The sequence below is a fragment of the Adiantum capillus-veneris genome, chromosome 12 (assembly GCF_014529385.1).
Source record: "Adiantum capillus-veneris isolate H3 chromosome 12, ASM1452938v2, whole genome shotgun sequence".
NCBI lineage: Eukaryota > Viridiplantae > Streptophyta > Polypodiopsida > Polypodiales > Pteridaceae > Adiantum > Adiantum capillus-veneris.
The window spans coordinates 138,791,044-138,816,038 of record NC_140942.1 but is presented as its reverse complement, the minus strand read 5'-3'; the positions used below and the strand labels follow the sequence as shown (position 1 = coordinate 138,816,038).

Genomic DNA, 24,995 nt, shown 5'->3' with positions numbered 1-24,995 from the left:
CTATCTCAAAGGGTGCCTTGCCAGTTGATGAATGCACTGTATTATTGTATGCATACTCCACCAATGGCAAATACTGCTCCCACTTTCCTTTATGCTCTGACACATAGCACTTCAGCAGATCTAGGACAGTAGAATTTGCCTCTTCTGACTGCCCATCTGTTTGAGGATGAAATGACGAAGAGAATTTGAGCGTTGTGCCCATATTCTCAAACAAGCCTCTCCAGAACAAGCTTGTCATGCGTGGATCACGGTCGCTCTGTGGCATGCCATGATGCTTGAAAATATTGCTCATAAACAAGCGTGCCATCTGATCTGGCTTTATCTTCTTCCTGAGAGGAATAAAATGAGCCTGCTTGCTGAATCTGCAAATGATGGTCCAAATACCATCGTTTCCTGTCTGCGTTCTCGGAAGATCAAAGATAAAATCCATAGCAATACTTTCCCATGGTTTATCTGGAATAGGTAGTGGTTGCAATAACCCTGGTGCCTTTTGCCTGTCAAACTTGACCTTCTGGCATATTAGGCATTCTCGCACAAAGGCATCCACATCTCTTCTCAATGTAGGCCAATAGAAGAATGTCTCAACCGCTTTAACTGTAGCATCGATACCACGATGCCCTCCATACGGTGGGACATGACTCTCTTCCAGAACTTTGCGTCGCAATGGCTTTGTGACACACAATCTGCCATGCATCATCATGAACCCGTCTTTGAGAAGATAGTGTTCATGACGTTGTCCATGCATTAGCTGCTCGAAGACCCTGCAAAATCTTCATCATTTGCATACTGTTTCCTCATATCATCAAGTTCATGATGATAAGGAATTGACACAGCTGAAATTTGAGGCTTCCTTGACAAGGCATCAGCCACAACGTTCTTCTTGCCTTCCACATGCACAATCTGAAAATGGAACATGGACAAGATATTTGCCCATCGCATATGCTTCTCAGATAACTTTGTCTGTGTCAAGAAGTATCGCAAGGTCTGATGGTCCGTTTGGACAACGAAATCTGCACCTAGCAGGTAGTGTTTCCAACTTAAGAGCGCATGAATCACAGCCAGTAACTCTTTCTCATAGACCAGCATGGTCATCTCTGGCCCTTGCAAAATTCTGCTCTCATAGGCTACTACCCTGCCATCTTGCATTAGCACTGCACCAACGAGGCATTGCCTCCTTACAGAGGATACAGGAGCGTCACCCGAGTAGCCCTTGGATAGAGGAGCAGATGCAGCAGGCCCGACAAGAGCTTATCACCATTGAGGAGCGGTGCCATGAGTTTGCCTTCCATCATCACGCTTCTCGTTGGACACAGGTGGGTGACAGAGTTACTAGTGAGTTCTTTCAGATTGTGGGTTTCACCATGCGCCACAAATGTTTGCCAGTTGAGGAGGCCCGATGAGTCTGTTGCTACAGAGCCCAAAGATATGCGTGCAGTTGTTACTGACTTTCACCGTGAGTTGCTTTCAGTTGAGCCACAGTCAGAGCGTCGAGATGGATGCAAAGAGCAGGTGTGGGGACAGATGCCTTGTTTAGTCACCAAAGAGATGAGACAAAGGCCGGAGAGCCCTCTGCAGCCAGAGGAGCTGCAAGAGGCCCTCAGGGCACTTCCTAGGGATAGTTGCCCAGGGGAAGATGGTTTGACAAGCTTCTTTTGGTCCGTTTTGGAGTATTAGGAGGTGCTTGGTCGTGATCTTTGTAGTGCTTACCAGCACATTCTGCACCATACAGCATGAGTGAGGGATTGATCTATCTTATCTCCAAGGAGGCAAGCTCCTTGGACGAGTTTCGGTAGTGGCGACCCATCATCATTCTCAACTAAGCCTACAAAATCTTAGCAAAGGCTTTAAGCTTGAAAATTCAGCCGCTACTTCAAAGCATCATACATGAGACACAGACGGGCTTTGTCAAGGAGCGCAGCATCCTTGACAACATTTTCACCTTTCGAGAGGTGAAAGTACTTGCTCTCGCAACAGAGCAAGGGGGCCATTGAGGGTTTGGGACCCAACATTCGGTGTCGTCTCTTTCTCTCTCTCATATTTTCAGCATTCAGCACTTAGCCTCACAGTACACAGCATCTACATCAAGCACCATTAGTACCAAGTGTTCACAGCAAGTACCCCTCAGCATCGTCGCAGTAGCAAGCATCTATAAGTCAAGTACCCGTCAACATTCATTAGGACCATTGTACCAACATTTGTGCAACTAATAAAGCAAGGACTTGCTCTGGCAAGAGCAAGGGGGCCCTTGAGGGTAGTTGGGACCCGACATGCCATCTCGTCTCTCTTTTCTCTCTCTGTCTCTCTCCTTCATTGTGTTCGGTTCAGTTTCTCTTTCAAGTGAAGTAAAGTAGCCTTGTGTTTGTGCGGAGTACTAGATCCGAGCTAAATCCTTAAAACTCTTCTGTCTAGTGTCTGCACGTGCAATTTCTGCATCGATTTTGCATCCACAAAATTGTGTGAGCTTCCATTATCAAGGAGTACGGTCACATCATGACCATTGATCTTCCCGAGAAAATGGAGAAGATCGTGCTTCGAATACTTATGTACAGTTAGTGCATGAACTGTGCCCTAAATGATGGATTTCAACTTGAACATACTCGGAGTCACCTTAGATCTCGTGAATGTGGCCATCTTTTGTCTTCTTGGTGGGGCGCTCTTTGATTTGATGGCTTATCTCGCCGCATCCAAAGCAAGCACCCTTCTTCAATGCATCTACGATGACCACATTCTTGGATTTCTTCTTCTTTTACACACTTCGAAGCCTTTTGTTGGAAACGAGGTCTTTATTTAGGAGGACCCTATCCGAACTGGTGGATAACAGATCCATCGAAGGTGTCATGTGTCACAGGCTTGGGCACCCCAAGTCGAGAATCCGGCACGACACACGAGAGAATCGCTTAAAATACTTCACAACTTTAAAATCATAGTTCAATTTGGTCGACATGGCCCAGAGTAGTTCTGTGCCCAGAGAGATTGGCCACAGAGACTGGCGCCCCTTTCGGTATTTTTTTTATATTAATGCTTGATCAAAATACAACTCCCGCAGGTCCTCGACTCTCAGACTCTACGTCCAGATGCCCTGAAGAGTGAGGCCCATGGGCCCTTTTTTTTCTTACAAGGGATACCAAAAGCAAAGCCCCAGAAGCCATAAGCTCAAAAGCAAATTGCCCCAAAAGCGACTGGTCCTCAAAAATTGCCAAAAAAACACCAAAGCAAATTCCAAAAAATCCGTACAGGTTGCCACATCATCAGCCAGCGCAAAAAGTGAGATTCCGTACAGTTTGCCACGTCAGCCTGCCAGCGCGTTTTGCGGGGGTCTGTACTGTTGCCACGTGGCATTTTTGCAGCAGGGTCACTGTGTGTGTCCAGGCAAGGTTGCCACGTCATCATTTTGTGACATACCCCCTCTTGAAAGAATTGTAATCGCCCTTGATTACGCACGGAAAATCAGACATAAGCCATAAACCAGTTCAGTAGACACTGACTCTAAGTATCGACGCACTAGATGACACAAATCCAACACTTGTACAAAGACGACAGTCACGTCACAGCACATCACATGACTGATCAAATCAATCACAAAAAAATTCATTCCAAATCTCAGACCATGACAGTCCGTATTGCTGCCACGTGGCATTTCTGCCACAAGGTTACTGCGTGTGTGTGTGTGTGTGTGTCCAAGCAAGGTTGCCACGTCATCATTTTGTGACATCATGTGCCGTGAAGCACCATTATCTAGGATCCATGTAAGGTGCAACGGACTGAATGTTTGCGCTTTGCTCAAGATGAGTGCTCCAAACTGTGCCCAAGGTTCCTTTTCGTTCTTATGGAAGGGAGAGCCTTCCGTTCTTAATGAGAGAATGCTATGATCACAAACAAAGTGAGTGGACACTGTGCGTGCAAGTGTATGAGACTGAGAGATAGAGAGAAGAGAGATACGACACTAGAGACGTTGTAAAACCCTCCTCCGAAGGCCCCACTCTCGTCGGCGAGAGTGGTCTACTTATGATTGCACAAAGTGGTACAATGACTATGCATGGAAACTGATGCAACTTGGGACTCTGTCGGTGACGACGACAGGGATGGCGACGACGACCTAAGGGCTGAAATCTGCGATCTTCTAATTGCTGTCCACAAAAACGCTATGGCTGAAAATTTGGGACTGATTCGGGGCTGCTGAAAACGCTGATTTGGCTGCGTTTTTGAAGGCTGAAAATGACGATCTTCTGTAGGTATCTAGGGCTGAATTCGCTGCTGTCCGCAATGCTGAAACGCTGAACTATCTGCTGTAAAGAGGGGCTGAAAATAGAAACGCTGGCAGCCCCTGGTAGCGTTAGTAAAAATGCTAGGTATTTGGGTATGTTGGCGATGATTGCAAGGCTGAAAACGCCAGCTTGGGGGAGGTGATGGCGATGACCAAAAAACGCTAGTGCAATGAGAGGGAAAACGTCAAGGCTATGGTGCTCTTGATGGTTCTGCTGAGAAGGTTCCTGTCAAGCGGTGGGGCTCCTGCCGCCTCTTCTGCCATTTAGTGCTAACTTGGGTTTGCTTATATACAAACTTAGCAAAATTGCCCTACCTACTTTTGTTGGAAAGTCACTTAAATTAATAAGTGAAAAATGTCAAAAATAGGGAAAATAGGCTAAATGCACTGGAAAAATCCCCTAACTGATTCTAATGGATTCAGATGGAAATACCGATGATCATGCTGTGTGCAACCAGAGGATATGCATCTACACTGGGCATGCACGGTCTACGAATAGACTCACAAAAGTGCCAGATCACTTCTAATCTAGACTGACTGGACTGACTGAACCCTGTTATGCTGTAGCTTGTCCACGGACACATAGGGTTGGATGTGTCAGGTGACAATCCAACTCCTAACCTCTGATGTCTTTGGAGAAGTCTCTAAAGGTAGCATCTCCAAATGAACAAAGGATGGGGCCTTCACTGCAGCAGGCAACAAAGTAGAAGCCTTGCCAACTCGCTTTGCACACTTTTGTTGCAATGCCGCTCAGCTTTCAAAGCCTCTTTCCAACATCTATCTCCTTGTTGTTGTTGCTTTTCTTCTTACTCTTTTGCTTCTTGTTGTTGTTGGAAGAATCAGACAAGGCTCCGAAGTCTGGCTTCTTCCCCGCATTGAACCGCTTCTCTTGGTCGAATAAAATTGAGACTATCTCCTCCCAAGTTATAGTATTCAATCAACCACTTGTAATGCAAAAAATAAAAGTTTATAACGGGGAGAGAATTGAGCCAAAATCTGAATGGCCATGTCCTCCAAACTCTCCTGTTGGAGTTTTTGCATCTTGTTGATATGGTCCCTCATGGAATTCTGCTTGGCATCCAAGGACCGCAATGCACGAATTACCGAAAGGGGCAGCCAATCTGGTGTCGGTCTTCTTATACAGGTGCATTCTAGAAGCCTGTATCCCTTTATATACCTTCATAAGTTCACAATAGTCTGAACTCACGAATTATAAGAGGGAATAAAGCACTCATAAAACTATAAAAGCAAGGGACACACGAAAAGAAATGAAAAACAAAAACAAACAAACAAACAAACTAAATCACTTTGTTTGCTACGAAACAAAACTAGATAAAACAAAACATTATTAACTTAAAAATGTTTTTAGAAAAGGCATGTGTAAAATAAGTTGACGCAACTTACTTGACTTAAAACAAGTACTCAACTTTAAGCACAAAAAAAAAAAAAAGGATAAGACATCTTAAAAACTTAATCTTAGAAATCAAACTTCACACAACAACTTATAACGGAACACATTCTTAAGTCCTCAGGTAAGCTAAATATGAAATCGAAAAATGAATAGTACTACAAACCTACGAAGAGCAAAAAACCAAACTTGACAATATGTGATCTCAACTTCACTGCTTGTCCAAACAGGAAGAATAAGATTATCACCTTTATTATGCATAGCTTGGACAACAGCTATGACATCCCTACTCACATCGTCAGTGTCCAAGAGTAGGTGCAAGTTTATATAGAGGCCATTCATGCTTTGAACGTACTCTACTAAACCAACGAGCTGAGTTTCTATCACCCTCCGAAGGTGATGGGCATACTCAGCCATGATAAAGGCTAGCAATTGTCAAGCTATAGTGAAAATACTAGAAGCGCTAAAGATCAAAACAACAACATAAGGTGTTATTAAGTCAAACAATAAGTGGGCTTTTTAGCTCCCCACTTCTATTGAATTTACTACTGATTATCTTGAACATGCCAAAGGAAGAAACACTAAAAATAAACTTACTACGATGCAAAAATGAACGAACTTTTTTCATGATTCTTTTGAATGAGTATCCTTTTTCAACTAGTAAAGAAATAAGATGGCAAGATTGAACAACAAAAGTAGATTTACTAGAACAAAGACGAGAAAATCTAAATAGTTGAGAGCAAATGACACCGTACTTAGCTAAAAGAGAAATGTTCGAAGAAATGTGAGGCATGCGGATGATTTTTAGATTGGCATATTCTCGTTCAAGGCGCTTATCATAGATATCTACTTCTAATCCCAAGGGAGTTTGAAAAATCTTAAGGTCTAAAAAGGCACAACAATCACAATTTGTGGTACAGTTAAGTTCACAAAACTCCTTGGGATAAATTCCTCCGTCTACAGAACTCGAATTCAAGTACATAAAATCTTGAAAAGAAGGAACGTTAGGGACAAAAAGATCATCTACAAAGCGTCTTACATTGCATAACTTGTGCAAAAATATTGGGCACGTGTTAGCAAGGACAAGACGCTCCATAAAATCAAACTCATAAGTAAAAAGATAGAAATTAGCAAGAAAAACAGCACAATTGGTGCCCATAGGGATACCCATTGTTTGCTTGAAAAGAGAGTCGCCGATGGTTATATATAAATTGTCCAAAAGAAAATCTAACCAAGATATGATGTCAATGTCATCTACAATCCTGGTGAATCTCTTTCTTCCTTTGTCTACATCTACATTCTAATTTTTCAGCCATAAGAAGTCAAAGTTCAAGGCTGACTTTTCTACTAGCAATGCCTTGTACCTATCCTTCTCAAGCTTGTACGCAAAAACTTTTGAAATAAGAGACTTGACTCTAAATTTAAGGTCCTCCAAATTTAGCTTCGTGTATAGCGTTGTAAAGTCAAAAGTTTGGAGACATAAAGGAGAAGATTTCTCCTTAAGGCTTCTTGAAGAGTTCAAAAACTTTAAAACAGGAATCACGCCTACTGAATCATTTAAAATCCAACTTGAATCGGTAGGTACATCTGCTTCCTTTAGCATATTATTCCACAATTCATTTGTTTTTGTGGAACTTCCAAACGGTATATAAAAAAGGTAATTTAAGCTGACACTTGAAACCAAAAGACTTACAAAAGTCTTGACGTTTCAAGATAACCTCTTGCATTGAAAGATCACAATCACTGTAAGTCTGAGAGTATACTTCACCTAACAAGCATTCTAAATAGAACTTCTTGCACGTAACAACAAAGTTATTAGAGCACTTATCTACATAAGAGATTACAAAATCACGATGAAATTTCCTAAGAGCATCACGATCAGAAGAAGATAAGCTATTCCTTCCTGAAGAAACGTTCCGAGAGCAAGATGCTAATTTCAAAGAAGCTTTCTTGAGGATTACAGACTTCCAATGGGTAAAAATACCTTGAACTCCTAAAGACTCCTCAAACTTTACTATGAAACTAGAAATTCCTTTTTCTATGGCTTTGAGAAGGCAAGAGTTGTTTGAAGAAGGGAGCCTATATTTAGTACCTCTTGAGAAAAGGTCTTTCAAGGAATCCGAAGGAGGGATACAACAATCGGCAGTAACTACATGACCCAAAGCTCCATTTACGTAAGAAGTAAAGGCAGATTTACTACAAGGGCAATCAATACTTGAGATTGCAAGCCTCTCTTGCTTTTTAAGATTACGTCCTATGTCACTATAGTTGAAAGCTTCCCCCGTGTTGTGTCTTGATGAAAGTACAGGTAGAATAGACGACTAATAATGGGTGAAAGCTAAATCAAGGTTTGAAGTAACGTCTACCGCCCTTTTTTGAAAGTACAAGCCGGTTTCATGGTTCCGTTGCCGGGACTAAATCACTTTTTCCCATAGAAGTGAGCCTTGGTCAGATTGGGCTTGAAGACAGAGGGGATCATAGACCAGACACAGGGAATTGCAATTATGGCTGACAAACCAGATGATGTGTTTGAAGAGGTTTCCTCTTCACAGGGTCAACAGACATATGAAGTGGGTGAGTCTTCAAGAGCACCACAGACGGATGATGATATATTCAGGACCCAGTTGGCTACTGTTGTGGCTATGTTCACACAAGTAATGCAGAACCCGAGGTTTTTAGCCTTTCTGCAACCTCCTATTCCGTCTCAGCAAGTTGGCTCACTGGATCGTATTCAGAAGCCTATTAAGGCTCAAGCACAGGTGATTCATACTACACAGTCAATGGAAACACCTGTACACTTGACAGAGAACATGCAATCTCCACAACCTGTGCCTAAGGTGCAAGAACAGGTGGCTAAGATGCCAGTCTTTCAAGCTGTACCAATTCAGCCCGCCACCTTTCAGCAGCCTATAGCTGGTTCTCATGGGCAGGGAAGCAACCTACAAGCTATGCAACAGGTCTTCCCACCACCTTCAGTACACCCTGGCTATTTTGGAGGTGGATCGCTATTCCAGAGCATGGCTGGTCATGCACCTAGAAATCAGTTTTAACGCCAGGAACAGTGTTTGGGGGTGCTCAAACAATAATGCCTAACCCCATGTATGGTGTCACGGGCATGCTACCAGGGTTTCAGAGCACTCAGGGCCAATTTGGGACAGGCAAATTTTGGTATGGCTGGAATTACAAATCAGCAGCCACATATGGGATTTCCAGGTCAACTTAATTGCGATCAGGGAACACAAATGAACCCTAACAGTGTTCCCATGTTTCAGTCACTTCCCTATGACAATTTAACGCCGCTGGAGAGGCCAACTCCGTACAAAGAAGGTGGCAAAGGTGTGACTTTCACGACCTTTACAGGGTTTGATGACAGGAAGAAGGCTCCCAGATTCCTCCATCAGTTTGACAAGGCCTATGCAGGGGGAAACTTTACAGAGGCTTCAAAGGTCCCCAAGGCAGCCACTTTCTCTTGGCAGGGAATGCGGGACAATGGTGGACAACTTTATTGCTTCAAGGGCAAGCTCCGTCCACATGGATTTACTTCAAGCAGATTTTTGCAGCAGCATGGTTATCTGATGACTTTGAAGCAGATGTCATGACAGAATGGCACCAGCTTATTGCTGCTACTTACAGGAATCTGGATGACTACAATCGGAAGTTTTGGAAAGCTCTACTTCCAGTAACTTCCTATAGGTTTGTGCCATTGACAGAACAGATTGAAAAATACTGTTGTCGCCTACCCAAAGGATTGAGAAAGTACTGCACGAAGACCAAAGTCACTACTTTGACGCAGCTCATCGAGGTAGCAAACACTGGCAATGGTTTGCTCAAGGGAGAAGATTGTGAATTCAATATTGGCGTCAAGGAAGGATCAGCCAAGAAAAATTCAGCGAAGAAGTATGTTCCCAAGGAGGCTCCGAAAGTGACTCAGAAGCCAGCCAATGCAGGGAAAGACAAAGCTTCGGTTGAATCAGAAAAGGGACCAGCGAAGAAATGGAAAAGAAGATTTCCTCGCAAGTCTGAAGAGCAAAAGAAGGTCCGGAGGTCAAAGAACAAATGCTTTATCTGTGAGCAGCCTGGCCACATTGCTTACAACTGTCCTACAAAGAAAAGGCCAGCTCATTCTGAAGACAAGGAGGACAGGAAAGGAAAGAAGCCCATGGCTGGTCTAGTGCCAGACATGGTGAGCGAGAAGCCAAATTCAGATGCAAGTGAGCTTTGCAGAGCATGGGGAAAGGTTAGGGGATCAAACAGTGCTTATCTTCTTTGATAGAGGGGCCAAAGCCAACTTCATTTCCCCAGAATTGGCTTCAAAGTTGGGAATCAGACCTGAAGAGATGGGCTATACAGCAAAGGCAGGTTTGGCATGTCCTGGCCATACAGAGGCTATGACACCCATCATCGGAAAGTTGCGCCTACTTATCCAGTCCTACGTAGATGCTGAAGAATTTTACATCATGCCACAGAACGGATGTGATGTGTTGTTAGGTATTCCTTGGTTGTTTCGTGTACAGGGAATCATGGATGCCTACAACAAAAAGATCATTGTACAGAGCAGGGGAAAGACTCACATTCTGGATGTAAAGCTTAAAGGGGAGTCTATTCCCACTGTATCAGCTTCTGCTACTACTTCTGTAATGAAAAAACATCTTTCTGCGTACTTGGTTTTTGCACCTGAAGTGTCAGATTGTGATGAATCAAATTTATCTATGCTAGATAAAGAAAGGTCAATGTTTTTACAACAGTATACTGACTATTTTTCCGATTCATTACCGTCTCAATTACCGCCAATAAGACCCGAGGACCATGCGATAGATTTGGTGCCAGGCAGTAGCCCACCAAATAAGCCTCCGTACAGGGTTAGTGCGGCTCAGCAGAAAGAGATAATGGGCCAAGTACAGGAGCTGTTAGAAAAGGGCTGATTCAGCCCAGTTCATCCCCATTCTATTCTCCAGTGTTGTTGGTGCAGAAAAAGGATGGCTCATGGAAATGTGCATCGACTACCGTGCACTGAACAAGAATACCATCAAGAATAGGTTCCCTATACCTAGAATTGATGATATTCTAGACAAATTAGGAGCAACAACTATGTTTAGCAGGATAGATCTAAAGAGTGGGTACCATCAAATCCGCATTAGATAGGAGGATGTGCACAAGACTGCTTTTAGAACGACGTTTGGCCTTCACGAATTTTTAGTGATGCCCTTTGGTCTCACAAATGCTCCTGCTACGTTCAATAGGATGATGGACATAATTTTCCGTCCACACCAACACTTTGTTGGTACATTCTTTGATGACATGATAGTCTACTCAAAGAATGAAGAGGAGCATAGGCATCACTTGGCCATTGTGTTCAAAGAGCTACGCAGTCATAGGTTGCTCATCAATGCACAGAAAAGTGAATTTTTTTTGGAAGAGATCCACTTTCTGGGACACATTGTCTCAAAGGATGGTGTTAGAATGGATCCTGCAAAAGTTGAAGTGATCAAGTCATGGCCAAATTTAAAGACGGTGCACGATGTCCGAAGTTTGTTGGGACTATGCTCCTATTACAGACGGTTTATCCGAAATTTCGCTGAGATTGCTTCACCTTTACATGCTCTTCAAAAAAAGGCAGTCACCTTTAGATGGACACAGAAAGAGATTTCAGCTTTCAATCTCTTAAAGGAAAAGATGACTTCAGATCCAGTCATTGTGTTGCCAGATCTAAGGAAGTCATTTGTGGTCCAGTGTGACGCCTGTGGTAGTAGCATTGGTGCAGTGCTAATGCAAGATGGCAGGGTAGTAGCCTATGAGAGCATAATTTTGCAAGGGCCAGAGATGACCATGCAGGTCTATGAGAAAGAGTTACTGGCTGTGATTAATGCGCTCTTAAGTTGGAAACACTACCTGCTAGGTGCAGATTTCGTTGTCCAAACGGACCATCAGACCTTGCGATACTTCTTGACACAGACAAAGTTATCTGAGAAGCATATGCGATGGGCAAATATCTTGTCCATGTTCCATTGTCAGATTGTGCATGTGGAAGGCAAGAGGAACATTGTGGTTGATGCCTTGTCAAGGAAGCCACAAATTTCAGCTGTGTCAATTCCTTATCATCATGAACTTGATGATATGAGGGAACAGTATGCAAATGATGAAGATTTTGCAAGGGTCTTCGAGCAGCTAATGCATGGACAACGTCATGAACACTATCTTCTCAAAGACGGGTTCATGATGATGCATGGCAGATTGTGTGTCACAAAGCCATTGCGACGCAAAGTTCTGGAAGAGAGTCATGTCCCACCGTATGCAGGGCATCATGGTATCGATGCTACAGTTAAAGCGGTTGAGACATTCTTCTATTGGCCTACATTGAGAAGAGATGTGGATGCCTTTGAGCGAGAATGCCTAATATGCCATAAGGTCAAGTTTGACAGGCAAAAGGCACCAGGGTTATTGCAACCACTACCTATTCCAGATAAACCATGGGAAAGAATTGCTATGGATTTTATCTTTGATCTTCCGAGAACACAGACAGAAAACGATGGTATTTGGACCATCATTTGCAGATTCAGCAAGCAGGCTCATTTTATTCCTCTCAGGAAGAAGATAAAGCCAGATCACATGGCATGCTTGTTTATGAGCAATATTTTCAAGCATCATGGCAGGCCACAGAGCGACCGTGATCCACGCATGACAAGCTTGTTCTGGAGAGGCTTGTTTGAGAATATGGGCACAACGCTCAAATTCTCTTCGTCATTTCAACCTCAAACAAATGGGCAGTCAGAAGAGGCAAATTCTATTGTCCTAGATCTGCTGAAGTGCTATGTGTCAGAGCATAAAGGAAAGTGGGAGCAGTATTTGCCATTGGTGGAGTATGCATACAATAATACAGTGCATTCATCAACTGGCAAGGCACCCTTTGAGATAGTTGAAGGTGGCAAAAAAGTTCCTCCCATACTGCATACAAAGGACAAGATATTTGAAGGAGATAAGTATGTTCAGGACATGGATGAAATGTACAAGAAGGTCAAAGTGGCCTTAGAAAAGACTCAGGCAAAACAAAAGAAAGCAGTTGATCGTCACCGTCGTGAAGTGGTATATTCACTTGGTGATTGGGTGCTTTTACGCTTTGAAAAGGCAAGGTTAAAGAAGATGAAGGGCAAGGAAAGACTGTTTCCAAAGCTCAGCATGCGTTACTATGGGCCTTTTCAAGTGTGCGACATAATCAATGATGTTGCATATAGGCTGAAATTGCCTGACAGTTGGAAGATTCACAATGCGTTTCATGTGAGTCTTCTTAGACCCTATGTGGGTGATGTGCCAGAAGATATGCCAGCTAAAGATCTGCCGGAAGTCGAGGAACTTGACGAGATCTTGGTCCCCTAACAGATTTTGGCACACAAAGACAGGAAAGTGAAAGGCAAGGTTGCTAGGCGTTACTTGGTAAAGTTCAGAAACTATCCACCAATGGATGCTGGAAGAACGTGAACTTGCAGAGTCACCAACTGTGTTATCACTTTACCTTGAAGCCTTCGATTTGCAGCCTACCTTGACCCATTGAGTTTCAAAGCTACATGGATTGTCAGTGTGACAATGGCTTCTGAAAGAAATAATGTACATGGTATTTAAAGTGAGCTCAAATGAAATACCTGTTACATGAATGTTAAGAGCTGTACAGATTGCCAGTTTGGCAATTGCTCTTATGGAATGTCTAATAGTGTGCTTGGTGCTATAGAAGTGAGTATTTCTTGTCAGTTTGTCAAGAATACAGTAATTGCTTCTATTAAAGAGTACATGTGTAACTGCATTCTTAAACTGTCGGTTTGGGTATGCTCGAAAGTGTTACGGGATCCAACGTGTACTATAAGACAGTGGCAAAATGTGTGGCTATCATTTTGTCATTGGAAAGTTAGTGACTCAAAGCAATGGCAGAGTGCAAAGCTACCACTATGTCATTGGGACAGGGTTCACACACAGGCAATACATGTGTCGATGAGGTGTTGAATACACCAAGGTTGACAATGAGCATGTATGTGTCGTACATGTGTCGACAGGTGTTGAATACATCAGCGTTGACTGTGAACATGTACGACATAGATGCAAACGAGGACGTTTGAGATTTCAAGAGGGGGGTATGTCACCAACGTGTGACTACTATCTATCCTTTTTGTTGGTTTCTTTCTTATTATTTATTTACTTTCATTTTTTGGAAACACCCCTCGGGAAATCTAACTGCCCTGCATTGCATAGCTAGTGTGGAACTGTCCAGAGGGAGTCGAGGCCCGAGGGCAAGAGAGCACTAAGGTTGGACAAGGACTATGGTTAGCCAAAGTGGGGTCATTGACTAGCCAAAGTGGAATCCTTTGCTACAGAGGCTACATTTCAGTTCAAGGTGTGGCTGCAGTGTACAAAGGGGGTCGGATGACCTAGAAAGATACAGTGGCAGCATCTCCTAAAATTTAGGGAACTGCTAGTTTGGGACCTGAAAATGTGTTTGCGTCATTACCTCCGGAATGACAAGGGGAACATTTTCTTACTCTGCCGTGAAGTCAACTGGGCAACCAGTTGGGAGATTTTTAGGCGGCAACCCCGAAACGGGAAAATGCTTGTAAATGTGCCAAGTGGCACAATTATGTGCACTTTCCTCATGCAAGAGAAGGGGTCGCTGATTTTAGAGAGGATAAGGGCTCATTTTCAGATTTTGTCACAGGTTAAGAGCTATGGAGTGCTTCCTTTCCCTCCTATGTACAGTGCGGTGCCAGGAGTGATGTCTTGCACGCTACGCACTGCCCTCTCTCTCCCCTATGGCAGTATGTTATGCCCCTCTAGTGGGCTTTTCATTTGACCAATGTACAGTTGTGTGGGTTCATGCGCGATTGCCGAGGCAAGAGCCTCTTGCACAGGTACTGGATTAGCTAGCGGCTAATCCCCCGCAGGTACAGTTGAATTCGGAGAGGTTTCACGCCAGAAATCTCGTCCGATTCAAAGGGCAAGTAGCCCTACAGGTGCGGGAGCTCGAGGACTTGCTACGGATGCGACCGGCACACGAAACGGAGCCCGAAACAGTAAATTACAGACTGCTGTGTATTTTTGCAGGTTTAGGGTTTTGGCCCTAAACGGTCCCTAATACCCCCAAGAGGTTCGGGGACGCGAGGGGACCGCTGTACAGGTGATCTGGCGCATTTTCAGGGCTGAAAACAGAGAATTCAGCGTGCTGCAGATTCTCGCCAGGTTTTGCAAAGTGCCCGTATGCGTGGGAAAATCATTCAATGCGTGGGAATACTGACTGTGAAGGATCCTAGTACAGTTATGCTGTCGAAATCGGGCTGGAACAGTTGAAATTCAGCTGAGCTTGTGTGGGGCAGCTTGTAGGGAACCACAGCGCTTATTCCCTCTTTTAAACAATAAAGAAATACCGAAAGGGGCGCCGAAGTTAGGGGCCAATCTGGTGTCGGTTTTCTCATACAGGTGCATTCTAGCAGCCTGTATCCCTTTCCCCCGTGTTGTGTCTTGAAAGTACAGGTAGAATAGACGACTAATAATGGGTGAAAGCTAAATCAAGGTTTGAAGTAAAGTCTACCGCCCTTTTTTGTAAGTACAGGTTGGTTTCAATGGATGCTGATGCAAAAACGCCAGGCTTGGGCTTACTCGCGGTGAGGATCTACTGATGCAACAAACGCTAGCTTGTTGTGGATGAAGGAAACGCTAGGGGATGCTGCTTCTTCTTGCTTGGAGGGGGAAACTGCCAAGGTCTGGCTGAGAAGTTGCCTGCTCCTGTTGCCTCTTCTGCCAAATAGTGCTAGCTCTAGTTTGCTTATATACAAACTTAGCAAAATTGCCCTACCTACTTTCCAACAAAAGTCACTTAAAAATAATAAGTGAAAAATGTCAAAAATAGGGAAAATAGGCTAAATGCACTGGAAAATTCTCCTGACTGATTCTGATGGATTCTAATGGGAATGCTTATGATCATGATGTGTGCAACCAGAGGATATGCATCTACACTAAGTGACTGGGCATGCACGGTCTATGAATAGACTCACAAAAGTGCCGGATCACTTCTAATCTAGACTGACTGAACCCTGATCATGCTGTAGCTTGTCCACGGACACATAGGGTTGGATGTGTCACGTGACATATGTGAATACGCTAGGACGGGTTGGGATGAAGAGGTTCTTCGAATCAGCCCAAAACAGCTCCGAATCAGCCCCAAGAGGCTGAAAAGCAGCAGCAACAAGCAGTACACTCCTCTTTGTCGCGAAAAATTGGCACCACAAACTCACACAAATCTCAAATCCAACTCGACAGCACGCTTTGGCTCTGATACCATTTCAAAGGTGCAGCAGCAAAGGTGAATCTTCAATCACTGCAAGCAAACCTCCTCTCCAGCATGGGCAGCCCACCGGATCTCGGATCCCCAACAGCAGAAGCACTCCAGTAGCCTGATGACCGACACACAGAACCTAGAACACCTGCAAGCACAGTGAGCAAAGGAGAAGGCTAGAGAGGGGAAGAGAGATCGCAAGAGAAAATGCTGCAGAGAGGAGAGATCCTACGATCAGGAAACGCTAGAGAGAGAAAACGCTAAGAAGCCCAAAACGCTAGCAATCTGCATTCACTAAACTGGAATAATCATACAAAAGGCCAAGAAGTCCCTATCTAGCCCCCCCCCCCCCACCCCCACACAAACCAACACTGCTCGAACCACAAATACCCCACGACCCTTACAAAATAGGGCACCCTACAAAAAAACTGAATCACCACCATAAAAGGTGACAAAGTGGCCAAGGGACCCTGGCCACACAAAACACAGAAAAAGTATGAGGCACCCCCCGGGAAACTCTAGGGACAGATAATGCCAGCCTCACGGGTGGACACATACATGACTTGTACCATCGGAAAAGGTACATCCACAGAAAATACGACAGGGACAGCCACAAAACAGCCCTCACTGCCTAAACTGCTCCTGAAGATACTGGACAGAAGATGAAACTCTACCACTAGGAACGTAATCCAAATAGCTTCAACCTTGGCTGGATCCATACAAACACCTTCGAATGTCCCAAGAAACGTAGCTCCCTCAAGAAGAACTCACTCTTCTTCCCATTGAAGAGAGACAAGCCTGTGCTCTCACAATGCTCAAAATAATCATGCTAGATGCTCTCGATACTCGACCTCAAACTTGGAGAAAACAATGACATCGATCAAAAAATGTCCCACATACTTCATATGCTCTCCAAAAATCCAATTCATCATACTGCAGAGCATTGCAGGAGCATTGGTAAGATCGAAAGGCATAAACTCATATAATCTGACAGGATCCTAACAGCAAGCTGTCTTGTGAACATCTCCAGGCGTGATCCTAATCTGATGGTATCCACTCTCAAGATCGATCTCAATCCCACTAAAACAACTTACAAGTAGAACCTGGTAACTGATCAAGTCTATCATCCATCCTTGGTATCTGAAACCTATTCTTGATGGTGATCTTGTTAAGAGCTCTATAGTCTATGCAAATTCTCCAAGACCTGTCCTTCAGCAAGAAGCTACAAACACTCTTTAGTGGGCTAACTATTCTATTACACGTCGTTTTTACTTTCACAATTTTGGAGCCCAAATTTCAGCTGTTATGAGGGGTGCACTTCCTCATACAACATCCATGCTGCAGCATTGCTACCATCTCTTTGTAGCCCCAGTCTCAAGCTATCCCTCTTGCCATCTCCTGTAGTAAGCATTTTGAAGCTTGAAGGTGTACAAAAGGAAGCGTCTGCCACCCTGTTCTATAAATTCTTATCTTCGATTGAATTTTTTTTGGGGTTATATGTTTGCACGTGGGAAAGTGTGTGCACGTGTGAGGGGGAGAGAGAGCCAAGACAACAATGGCACTTAATTTAAGGAAGGCTAGGGGCCAATGGTCAAATGGCCACTATGCTTTTGCAAAAATTATCCTGTAGTATATACAGGAGAGTGCCACCTTATTCCTATCACCATTGCACTAGAGTTAGTTGAATGACCCATTGAAAACCAAACAATCCAAAACATGAGCAGTTCTTGCAATGTCAAAAAAACATGCAAGAGGCTTGCAGGGCAGAAGGAAAAACAGATCAGGTGAGCTCCACTGTAACTGACTAACAACTGGTAAACTACAAACAAAGTGGCCCCTTTGTGCAGTTAAGCTTGCAAAATGCATACCATTTCACAGAATGATAATGTTCACAAAGGGCTTGAACAGAGTCGCCATTCTTGCGCCACATACCAGCGCGAACTTGAGCACACAGAACCTGAATCCGCAAAGGGTGCTCCATAAGGCAGGAGATGAAAGCCGGCGCTTGATAGCAAGTTGGAAACAACTGCTGCAAAAATCCTCTCTCGCTAACAAGATTATCCTGGCAGTGCCAGCTTCGCTTGTTACCTTCTTTGGGATTGAGATTGGGGTTTGCCTCCAAACTTTTTTGCAATGCCACTGCCAAAAACCTATGCAAAGGAATATGGAAAGAAACTTCCTGCTGAGAGACGTCAAAGTCAACCTCTAACCATTCCCTTTCACTTCGCACAAATTCAGCATTGACACCTGAGCCTGGTAGTGCTGCACCCATCCACCATTCTGTTGATTTTTCCTGACCATTCTTACCCTCTTGCACCTTCACGTGTGATGAAATACCACCTAGCTCAAGATTTTCATGCACTGAGCTAACCCCACCTGTATTGTTTTGAGTCCTCACAAGCTCAATGTGTCTATTTGATCTTAGCCACTCTCTGAAAGTCGCTTCTCGGGTAGAATCTGAGTCCGAAACTTCACCCTCAGCACTCTCAACAGCAGACCCACCAAAGCTCCTTCCTGTGACTCGCCCTCCTCTCCCTCTTAGCTGCAACCCCCTCCGCTGAACAAGTCCAACTTTTTGACCATTCACCCTGCTTGACTTGGATGCCTCACGATATTCATCGAGTAAAAACCAGATGTCAAGCACCTTCGAACACTCAGCAATCAACCATAAAAGCACAGCAGGAACACCTGGTGCTCTTGATAAAGCAATGCCAAGACAACCATCAGAGGAAAAGGAGCTGGCTCCTTGGCTAACTACCCCAGCTCCACCGCCATCAACATCCATAGGAACCAAGTTATTGCATGTTCCAACCTTCCCTGACACGTCACTCCCTGCAGAAGTTCTACCGATCTTTGCATGCCCATGAATAGCATCATCCTCATCACTTATCCGACAATGGCTCAAGCTTCTGTCTGCAAGAACTGAAGAATCTATTTTTGCTGCACCCTCGATGAGTAAGGGATGGATGCTAGCCATCTGCACTTCCAGAATATATGCTGTATGCCAGTTCTCTGTTTCTTCTTCTACATGAATGCTGGTCTGCCTTTGTTGTGCGTCCATACCCTGAGTGAAAGCAAGTAAATGAAGCCATGCATTGAGAAGATCCAGTCTTTCCCGAGCAACGTAGTGTGCTACTTCAGCATGCCTCAGTACAAAACGAATGTCATCAATAATCCGGGTGAAAAACTCTGACGCTGCATGTCCTTTACTCACCTGCAAACCAAAATGAGAATGACCTTGGATATTCAAGAGTGTTAATTGAATTTACTCATGTAAATCATGGCAAATAAACATAAATAATTCTGCTGACCAGCCTAAAAGTACAAACATTAGCACATTTTACTGGAAAAATATTTCATGTGCCAAGGTGGTAGAGGAACTGTATACATACTAATTGTTGTGCATCACCACCGGAGGATGAAAGGAAAGCATCCTTCAATGCTTCCAGCAGCATGTCCAACAGTTTTAAATCTAATACAAGCAGTGGAGTAAGGGTAGGAACCGTAAATATCTGCACTGAAAAGCTGCTCAGAGCAGCACTTTCTCTTGCTCGACTTCCATTAGGTGATTCTAGGCTTTGCCTCAAGCCATCTTGAATAAAATGTGGGTAATTGCGAATAAATGTTTTTGCAAACTGGCATTTAAAGCTTGGATTTCCCATCAACTTGAACAGAAGTTCATGAAGTTTATTTAAGGCTTTCTCCGGAAGAAAGCATTCACTCTTAAGTAAAACATCAAGTAAGCCAATATTTTCAGATGCTATCAATCTACCAGAACATGTCAATAGGCTCTCACTGCAGTTGCAGAAGCTTAGCATCATCTCGATCAATGCCAAAGAAGTTTGTGTAGCCACTTTCTCAATGACATGATCACTCATCTTTGTCAAAACTTCACCTGAAAAACTTGCTGCTGCTCGAAGTCTGTTTCCCCACTCATGTAAAAGAGCCTCCATCACTGGCTCAAAAGTAGACATCAATGACTCTGAAAGGCAAGGTGCTTGAGCAGTTCCACGATGCCGGGAGCAGAAGCCAGACTCCTTCCATGCAGTAATATCACCACAATCACAGCAACCTCCTCCAGTGTGAATCATTGAGTAATCATGATTGATATGCTTTGCAGATTCGAAACAAGAAACACAAATAGCACAGGTTGGATCGTTTTCACATGTGCGACATCTGTAAGAAATGTCATTTGAACCCCATACAGCTCCACAGACACCACGTACATGCCCCGTCTCCTCTCGTATCCCTTTCATAATCTCTTCTGGATTGCCCCCAAACATTAACCATTGTGCCCACCTGATTCCTTCCTTGCAACCTTGCTTGTACTCATGCCATGCTCCCTTTCCTTCGACTGACCATTGTATTTGCACCTCTTCAGCACGAGGCATTAGCACTCTCGCAATATCCTGTAATGACCCCTTGTTTTCTCTGACAAATTGCATCAAGCCCATCTCCATGCTATCTAAATAGCTCATGGGCACACCAACGCTACAGAGTCTCTGCAAAGAGAATTGTTCTTTGTCAAAACAGATACGCTTCACAAAATGACAGTAAAAATCCACACATTGGCAAAGACACCAAGCAACTTACCTGGATAAGGATGGTAGTGGGCGAAGGAAAATCTGGAGCAGGTGGCGGAGATGCAGAGGTTCCATCACCCTCCATTATTGCAAGATCTAGTCTATCTTTGTATTCACAAGCTATGTGTGTTTTCTAAACGACTGTAAAAAGATGCAGTTGCTAATTTGTCATGGCCAGGATAGACAAAAAAGCAAAGAGGCAGTAAAACCATGAACAATAAAGCAAACAATTTTAATTTCCACCATCTTTCCCCCCCCCCCCACAGTCTCAAGGGTTAACGGCCTTTCAAGATAAGATTTATGTCTCTCTGTGTAGTAAATGATAAAAATGGTATGATCAACTTGATTGTAGATGTACATGTGTGTCAGATATGTGACTATTGCGTCCCAAAGTTAGGATAATGTGGTCCAGCCTTTCATCGTGTCCTTTGTGCCATTATGCAGGGTAGCATATCCAATTATGTTGCAAGTAATTTTTTCATCATGAACCCAATTTGATATTCTGGTTCCGTGGCTTATCATACATGCAACTAACCTTCACGCAAATACATATCTACGTCTGTGACATACCTACCAGCACGAGTCTGTTGATTTGGGTTGGCTGTCTGCTAAATGTAGTGTTACACAAAGACAGTTTGTATGATTGCAATTTGCATGCACATCTCACATAGCTGCATAGAGATGTGCGTGCGTGCGTGTGTGTGTGTGTGTGTGTGTGTGTGTGTGTGTGTGTGTGTGTGCGCGCAAGTGTACAGGTTACGTCGAGTGCCTGCGTATGTGACCTTACATAGCTCTGTGTGCGCGTTTGTGTGTTCGTAACAAGGCATAGCTGTGGGGTGGATGGGTGGGTGTCTCTGTGTGTGTGTGTGTGTGTGTGTGTGTGTGTGTGAGAGAGAGAGAGAGAGAGAGAGAGAGACTTGCCATCCAATTCTTGATCATGGAAAAGCTCTGCAGAAGTAGGAGATGGGAGGCCCAGAAGCCAGGCAATAATCGTGGCCGTTGATTAGGGGGTCTAGACAGATCCACAGCATGGAAACTTGTAGGAGGTGAAGGTGCGTTTGTAATGCTAAGAGCCCTGCTGCATCAAAATCAAAATGACACGAAATAGGAGCCGTCATTTATATAAAGGATGGATAGAATCGTGGATGGATGTTATGGATTGATGTTAGTTGTTGAGATACAGCACTGTTGACATTGTTCTTTTGCTTTACAACATTGTTCTTTTGCTTTTGTGTCTGAAAGAGAGAGAAGAAGAAGAAGAAGAAGAGAATTTTAACGTCGGAGGCAACTATCCCAAGAGACCTTAAAGATCTAACCGATGAGGAGAAGCATTTACAATTAGGCCATAGACAAAGCTTTTGATAAGTAGAGGCTCCAAACATAGCTTGAGATTGTCATTGTTGTAGGTGGCATACTCTTGTGTAGTGTGAGCCTCCCCCTCCTTGAGAAAGGGCTAGAATAACCACTACAACCACTGATGTGGTGCGCACATGCACCAAAAAGTAAATTCCAGCTCGTGGAGATTCTTGACTAGTCCAATAGATTTTTGGAGTTCTGCTAACCGCCTCACTATCGTGACTTGGTTGCCTCTAACGGAAAGTGGTTGATCTTTCCTAGCCGTTTGTAAGGATGGAGAGGCGTTGATGGCCTGTGGCAATCCCTTCTACGCAATGGGGGTTTATTCAATGCTTCACTAGCCATAGCAACAAGCAGCATTGGGTACGGATGTGCGTAGAGAGGTCTACTCCAGTCGATGAAGATGTACTGAATCTCCGCTACCACATTAACGTTTTTGCCAATCATAACCTCAACCGTTGAGTGCACTAACTATCCATTCATTTATTTTGCACAACATGAGCAAAATCTACATTAGCAAAAGTAACTGCAATGGCCGCATTTGCTTCTTTCTTGAGCCTTTAGGTTTGGGCATTGCTTAATGACACATTCATTTGCCTTACAGTAGTTGCAATTTAGCTTTTTATAGCCTTTCTCAGACTCAATGTTGTTTGAAGAAGAAGCAACCTACCAAGGCAAGGGTAGGACTAGGGGGGGCACGACCCTTGCATTGTCGACTAAGTATGAGCACAGTTCAAGGGTCTCCTAAAGGTAGGCTAGGCCTATAAGAAGAGTACGGTTGGGTAGAGAATAGCATGCTCGGTTCCCTGGCCCTCACACTAGTATCAGAGCAGGGGAGATCTTGCATGAAATTTTGCATGAACTGCATGTGCATGCACTCTCTCTTGATTGAAGCTTCAATGGCAAGGTTCGACACAGCAGCAAACAGCAGGGGAAGGGCCCCTTGCACACAAGGAGGGCAGCCAATAAGGCAGTGGAGGTAGAACCGAATAGTATCGCTCAAGCCAAGCTCGTAGAAATTCTGCTATATGCAAGTGCATGTAAGAAATCAAGCTTCGGCGTCAACAATTTCTTGTTCCAGCTCTTGTTTATGCACATGTAAGGCATGTTCGCAATCTCAGGAGAACTCATATCATGGAGCTGCTTATTGAGGTTTCTTAACAATCAAGGCAAATGTATTTGTGCTTGCATGAAACTCAAATGTTAAATTTTTGGTGGCTGGGCAAGGCCTATGGACGTTGATGTTTTATACATGATAAATATAGTGTGCATGATTGTCATGAATGAAAATCTCATATGATGGGAGTTTCTCTAAATACAATGCTTGCCAAGATTTATCGAGCAAAGCAAGATAGCATGCTCAATAAGCTTGCAAGCAGTTTACAACGTCAATTGTTACGGTGGATTGAGGCTCAAAGAAAATCCAAAGTGATTCAAGTTGCTCGTTTATTTGTGCATGGTGCATACTTGTCATAATAACTAATATCTAATTCTCCTAAATGATTTTCTCAAGTTAAACTGGTCATTTAATATGGGAAAGTACTAGGGAAGAAAAAGCTAGAATATTGGTAAGGCTAGCAGACTGGTCACAGTAGGGATCCAAAGAGGGACCATCTGCAAAAGAGCAGTGTGCATGAATGGTGCTATAAAGACCCTAAGGTTCAGCCCATCAAGACTTCCAAAAGGTAAGGTTTCAAAATTTCAATTAAAATTTCCATTGGCAAATTTTAAAAAATTTGGATGCTTGTGGGAAGACTAGAAGTCTTCCCACATCCCTATCAAGGAGGGGGTGAGCCCTAAAGGTAGGGGAAGAGAGAGGAGAAGTGAGAGAAACACACACACACTCTCCCAAGCTCCCTTCACACAAAGGGCATAGTGGACACATGTCATGCTCCTAGGCCAGTTGCCCCCAAACCCTCATTCAAATCCTATTGGATGGCCATAGAGGTGGACCAATGAGAATTAGGGTAGAGTAAATTTAGTCTAATTAATTTAAAAACACTTGATAAAAGAACCAATGAAAGTTAAGCTCCCTAGAAGACTATTGGACAGTCTACCAAGGGGTCCAATGAGCATTCAGCAACCCAATGGCTTGCCTGATTCCTATTGGCCAGAAGAGTAAGAGGTCCAATGAGAAGTTAATTGAATTATTTAATTACCTAAAGCTCTCACTAAAGGGGAAACAGGGACACTTGTCACAATGCTCTCCATTTGACCTCTAATTTCCTATTGGCTAAGCTTGGCATGAGCCAATGAGGGGCTAGCAAGAGGAAATAGCAAGAGGGGTCAACCAAGAGAGAGAGAGAGAGAGAGAGAGAGAGAGAGAGAGAGGGGACTGATTTTGCAAAGGACTATCACACAACTCATGTGTGGAGCAAAGAACTCTCTCTCCTTCTCCAAGTTTTAATAGAAAGCTCATCATCTTCTCCAAGCTTTTGAGAGAGGAAGCCTACACCAACAACTCTTGGCTTTGTGATGCAAATCCAACCAAGAGCCAAGCTTCAATGCATGCTCACCTCCTCTACCATGCTAATTACTAAGCTATGCTAAGCTATTAAGAGTGATCTTGTGAGGAGAAATACTTATTTCTCGTAAGAATACTTCTTCTTCCTCTAGATCTACTCTCATACCCCGCTAACTCTCACCATCTTTGAAGGTATGTGAGGTCTTGGGTCTGAGACCATGAGGGAATTGATGTTGTGTTTTTCAAGTGTAAGACTGGTGCTTGAAGCTTCCATCTTCATTGCACCAGCAAGTTATTGTAGAAACACGAAGTATTGTATTGTAAAATGTCTCCCTTGATGGGGAAAACCTATAATACAAAGCCTTTTGGAGGGGGACCGGTTCCATGTACATCCGGTCCTCAACTGTTGTCAATAGCTTAATTTCTCTCTCTTTTTGAAGTATTGTTCATGCCTAATTCTAACGAGGCGTTATGCTTTTGTTGCTCTCTCTCCAACCAAGCACTCTTGCTATGCTCATTAGGAATCTATTCTTAATGAAATGCTCACTATGTCTATGTTAATTTTCGATACACATAAGTTACTACCCCATTAAATGTTACATTGGTATCAG

The 24,995-nt window shown here is 43.7% G+C and overlaps 1 protein-coding gene across 4 annotated transcripts in view; it reads right to left on the bottom strand.

Moving 5' to 3' along the window:
* PRT6 (proteolysis 6) overlaps nucleotides 1–21,679 on the bottom strand; it is a 91,747-nt gene extending 70,068 nt beyond the window's left edge. Inside the window, exons 1-4 of one of the 4 annotated variants that reach the window (XM_086525786.1) lie at nucleotides 21,486–21,679; nucleotides 20,575–20,705; nucleotides 19,374–20,483; nucleotides 17,850–19,195 (exon numbers count right to left, since the gene is read on the bottom strand). In XM_086525786.1, coding sequence (XP_086381912.1) covers nucleotides 17,850–19,195; nucleotides 19,374–20,483; nucleotides 20,575–20,649 — 2,531 coding nt within the window. In that variant the 5' untranslated portion in view covers nucleotides 20,650–20,705; nucleotides 21,486–21,679. Of the gene's footprint in view, nucleotides 1–17,849; nucleotides 19,196–19,373; nucleotides 20,484–20,574; nucleotides 20,706–21,134; nucleotides 21,435–21,485 lie in introns of those variants that run through there. The other 3 variants (XM_086525789.1, XM_086525787.1, XM_086525788.1) reach the window with 3 other exon arrangements.
* Nucleotides 21,680–24,995: the final 3,316 nt, after the last annotated feature.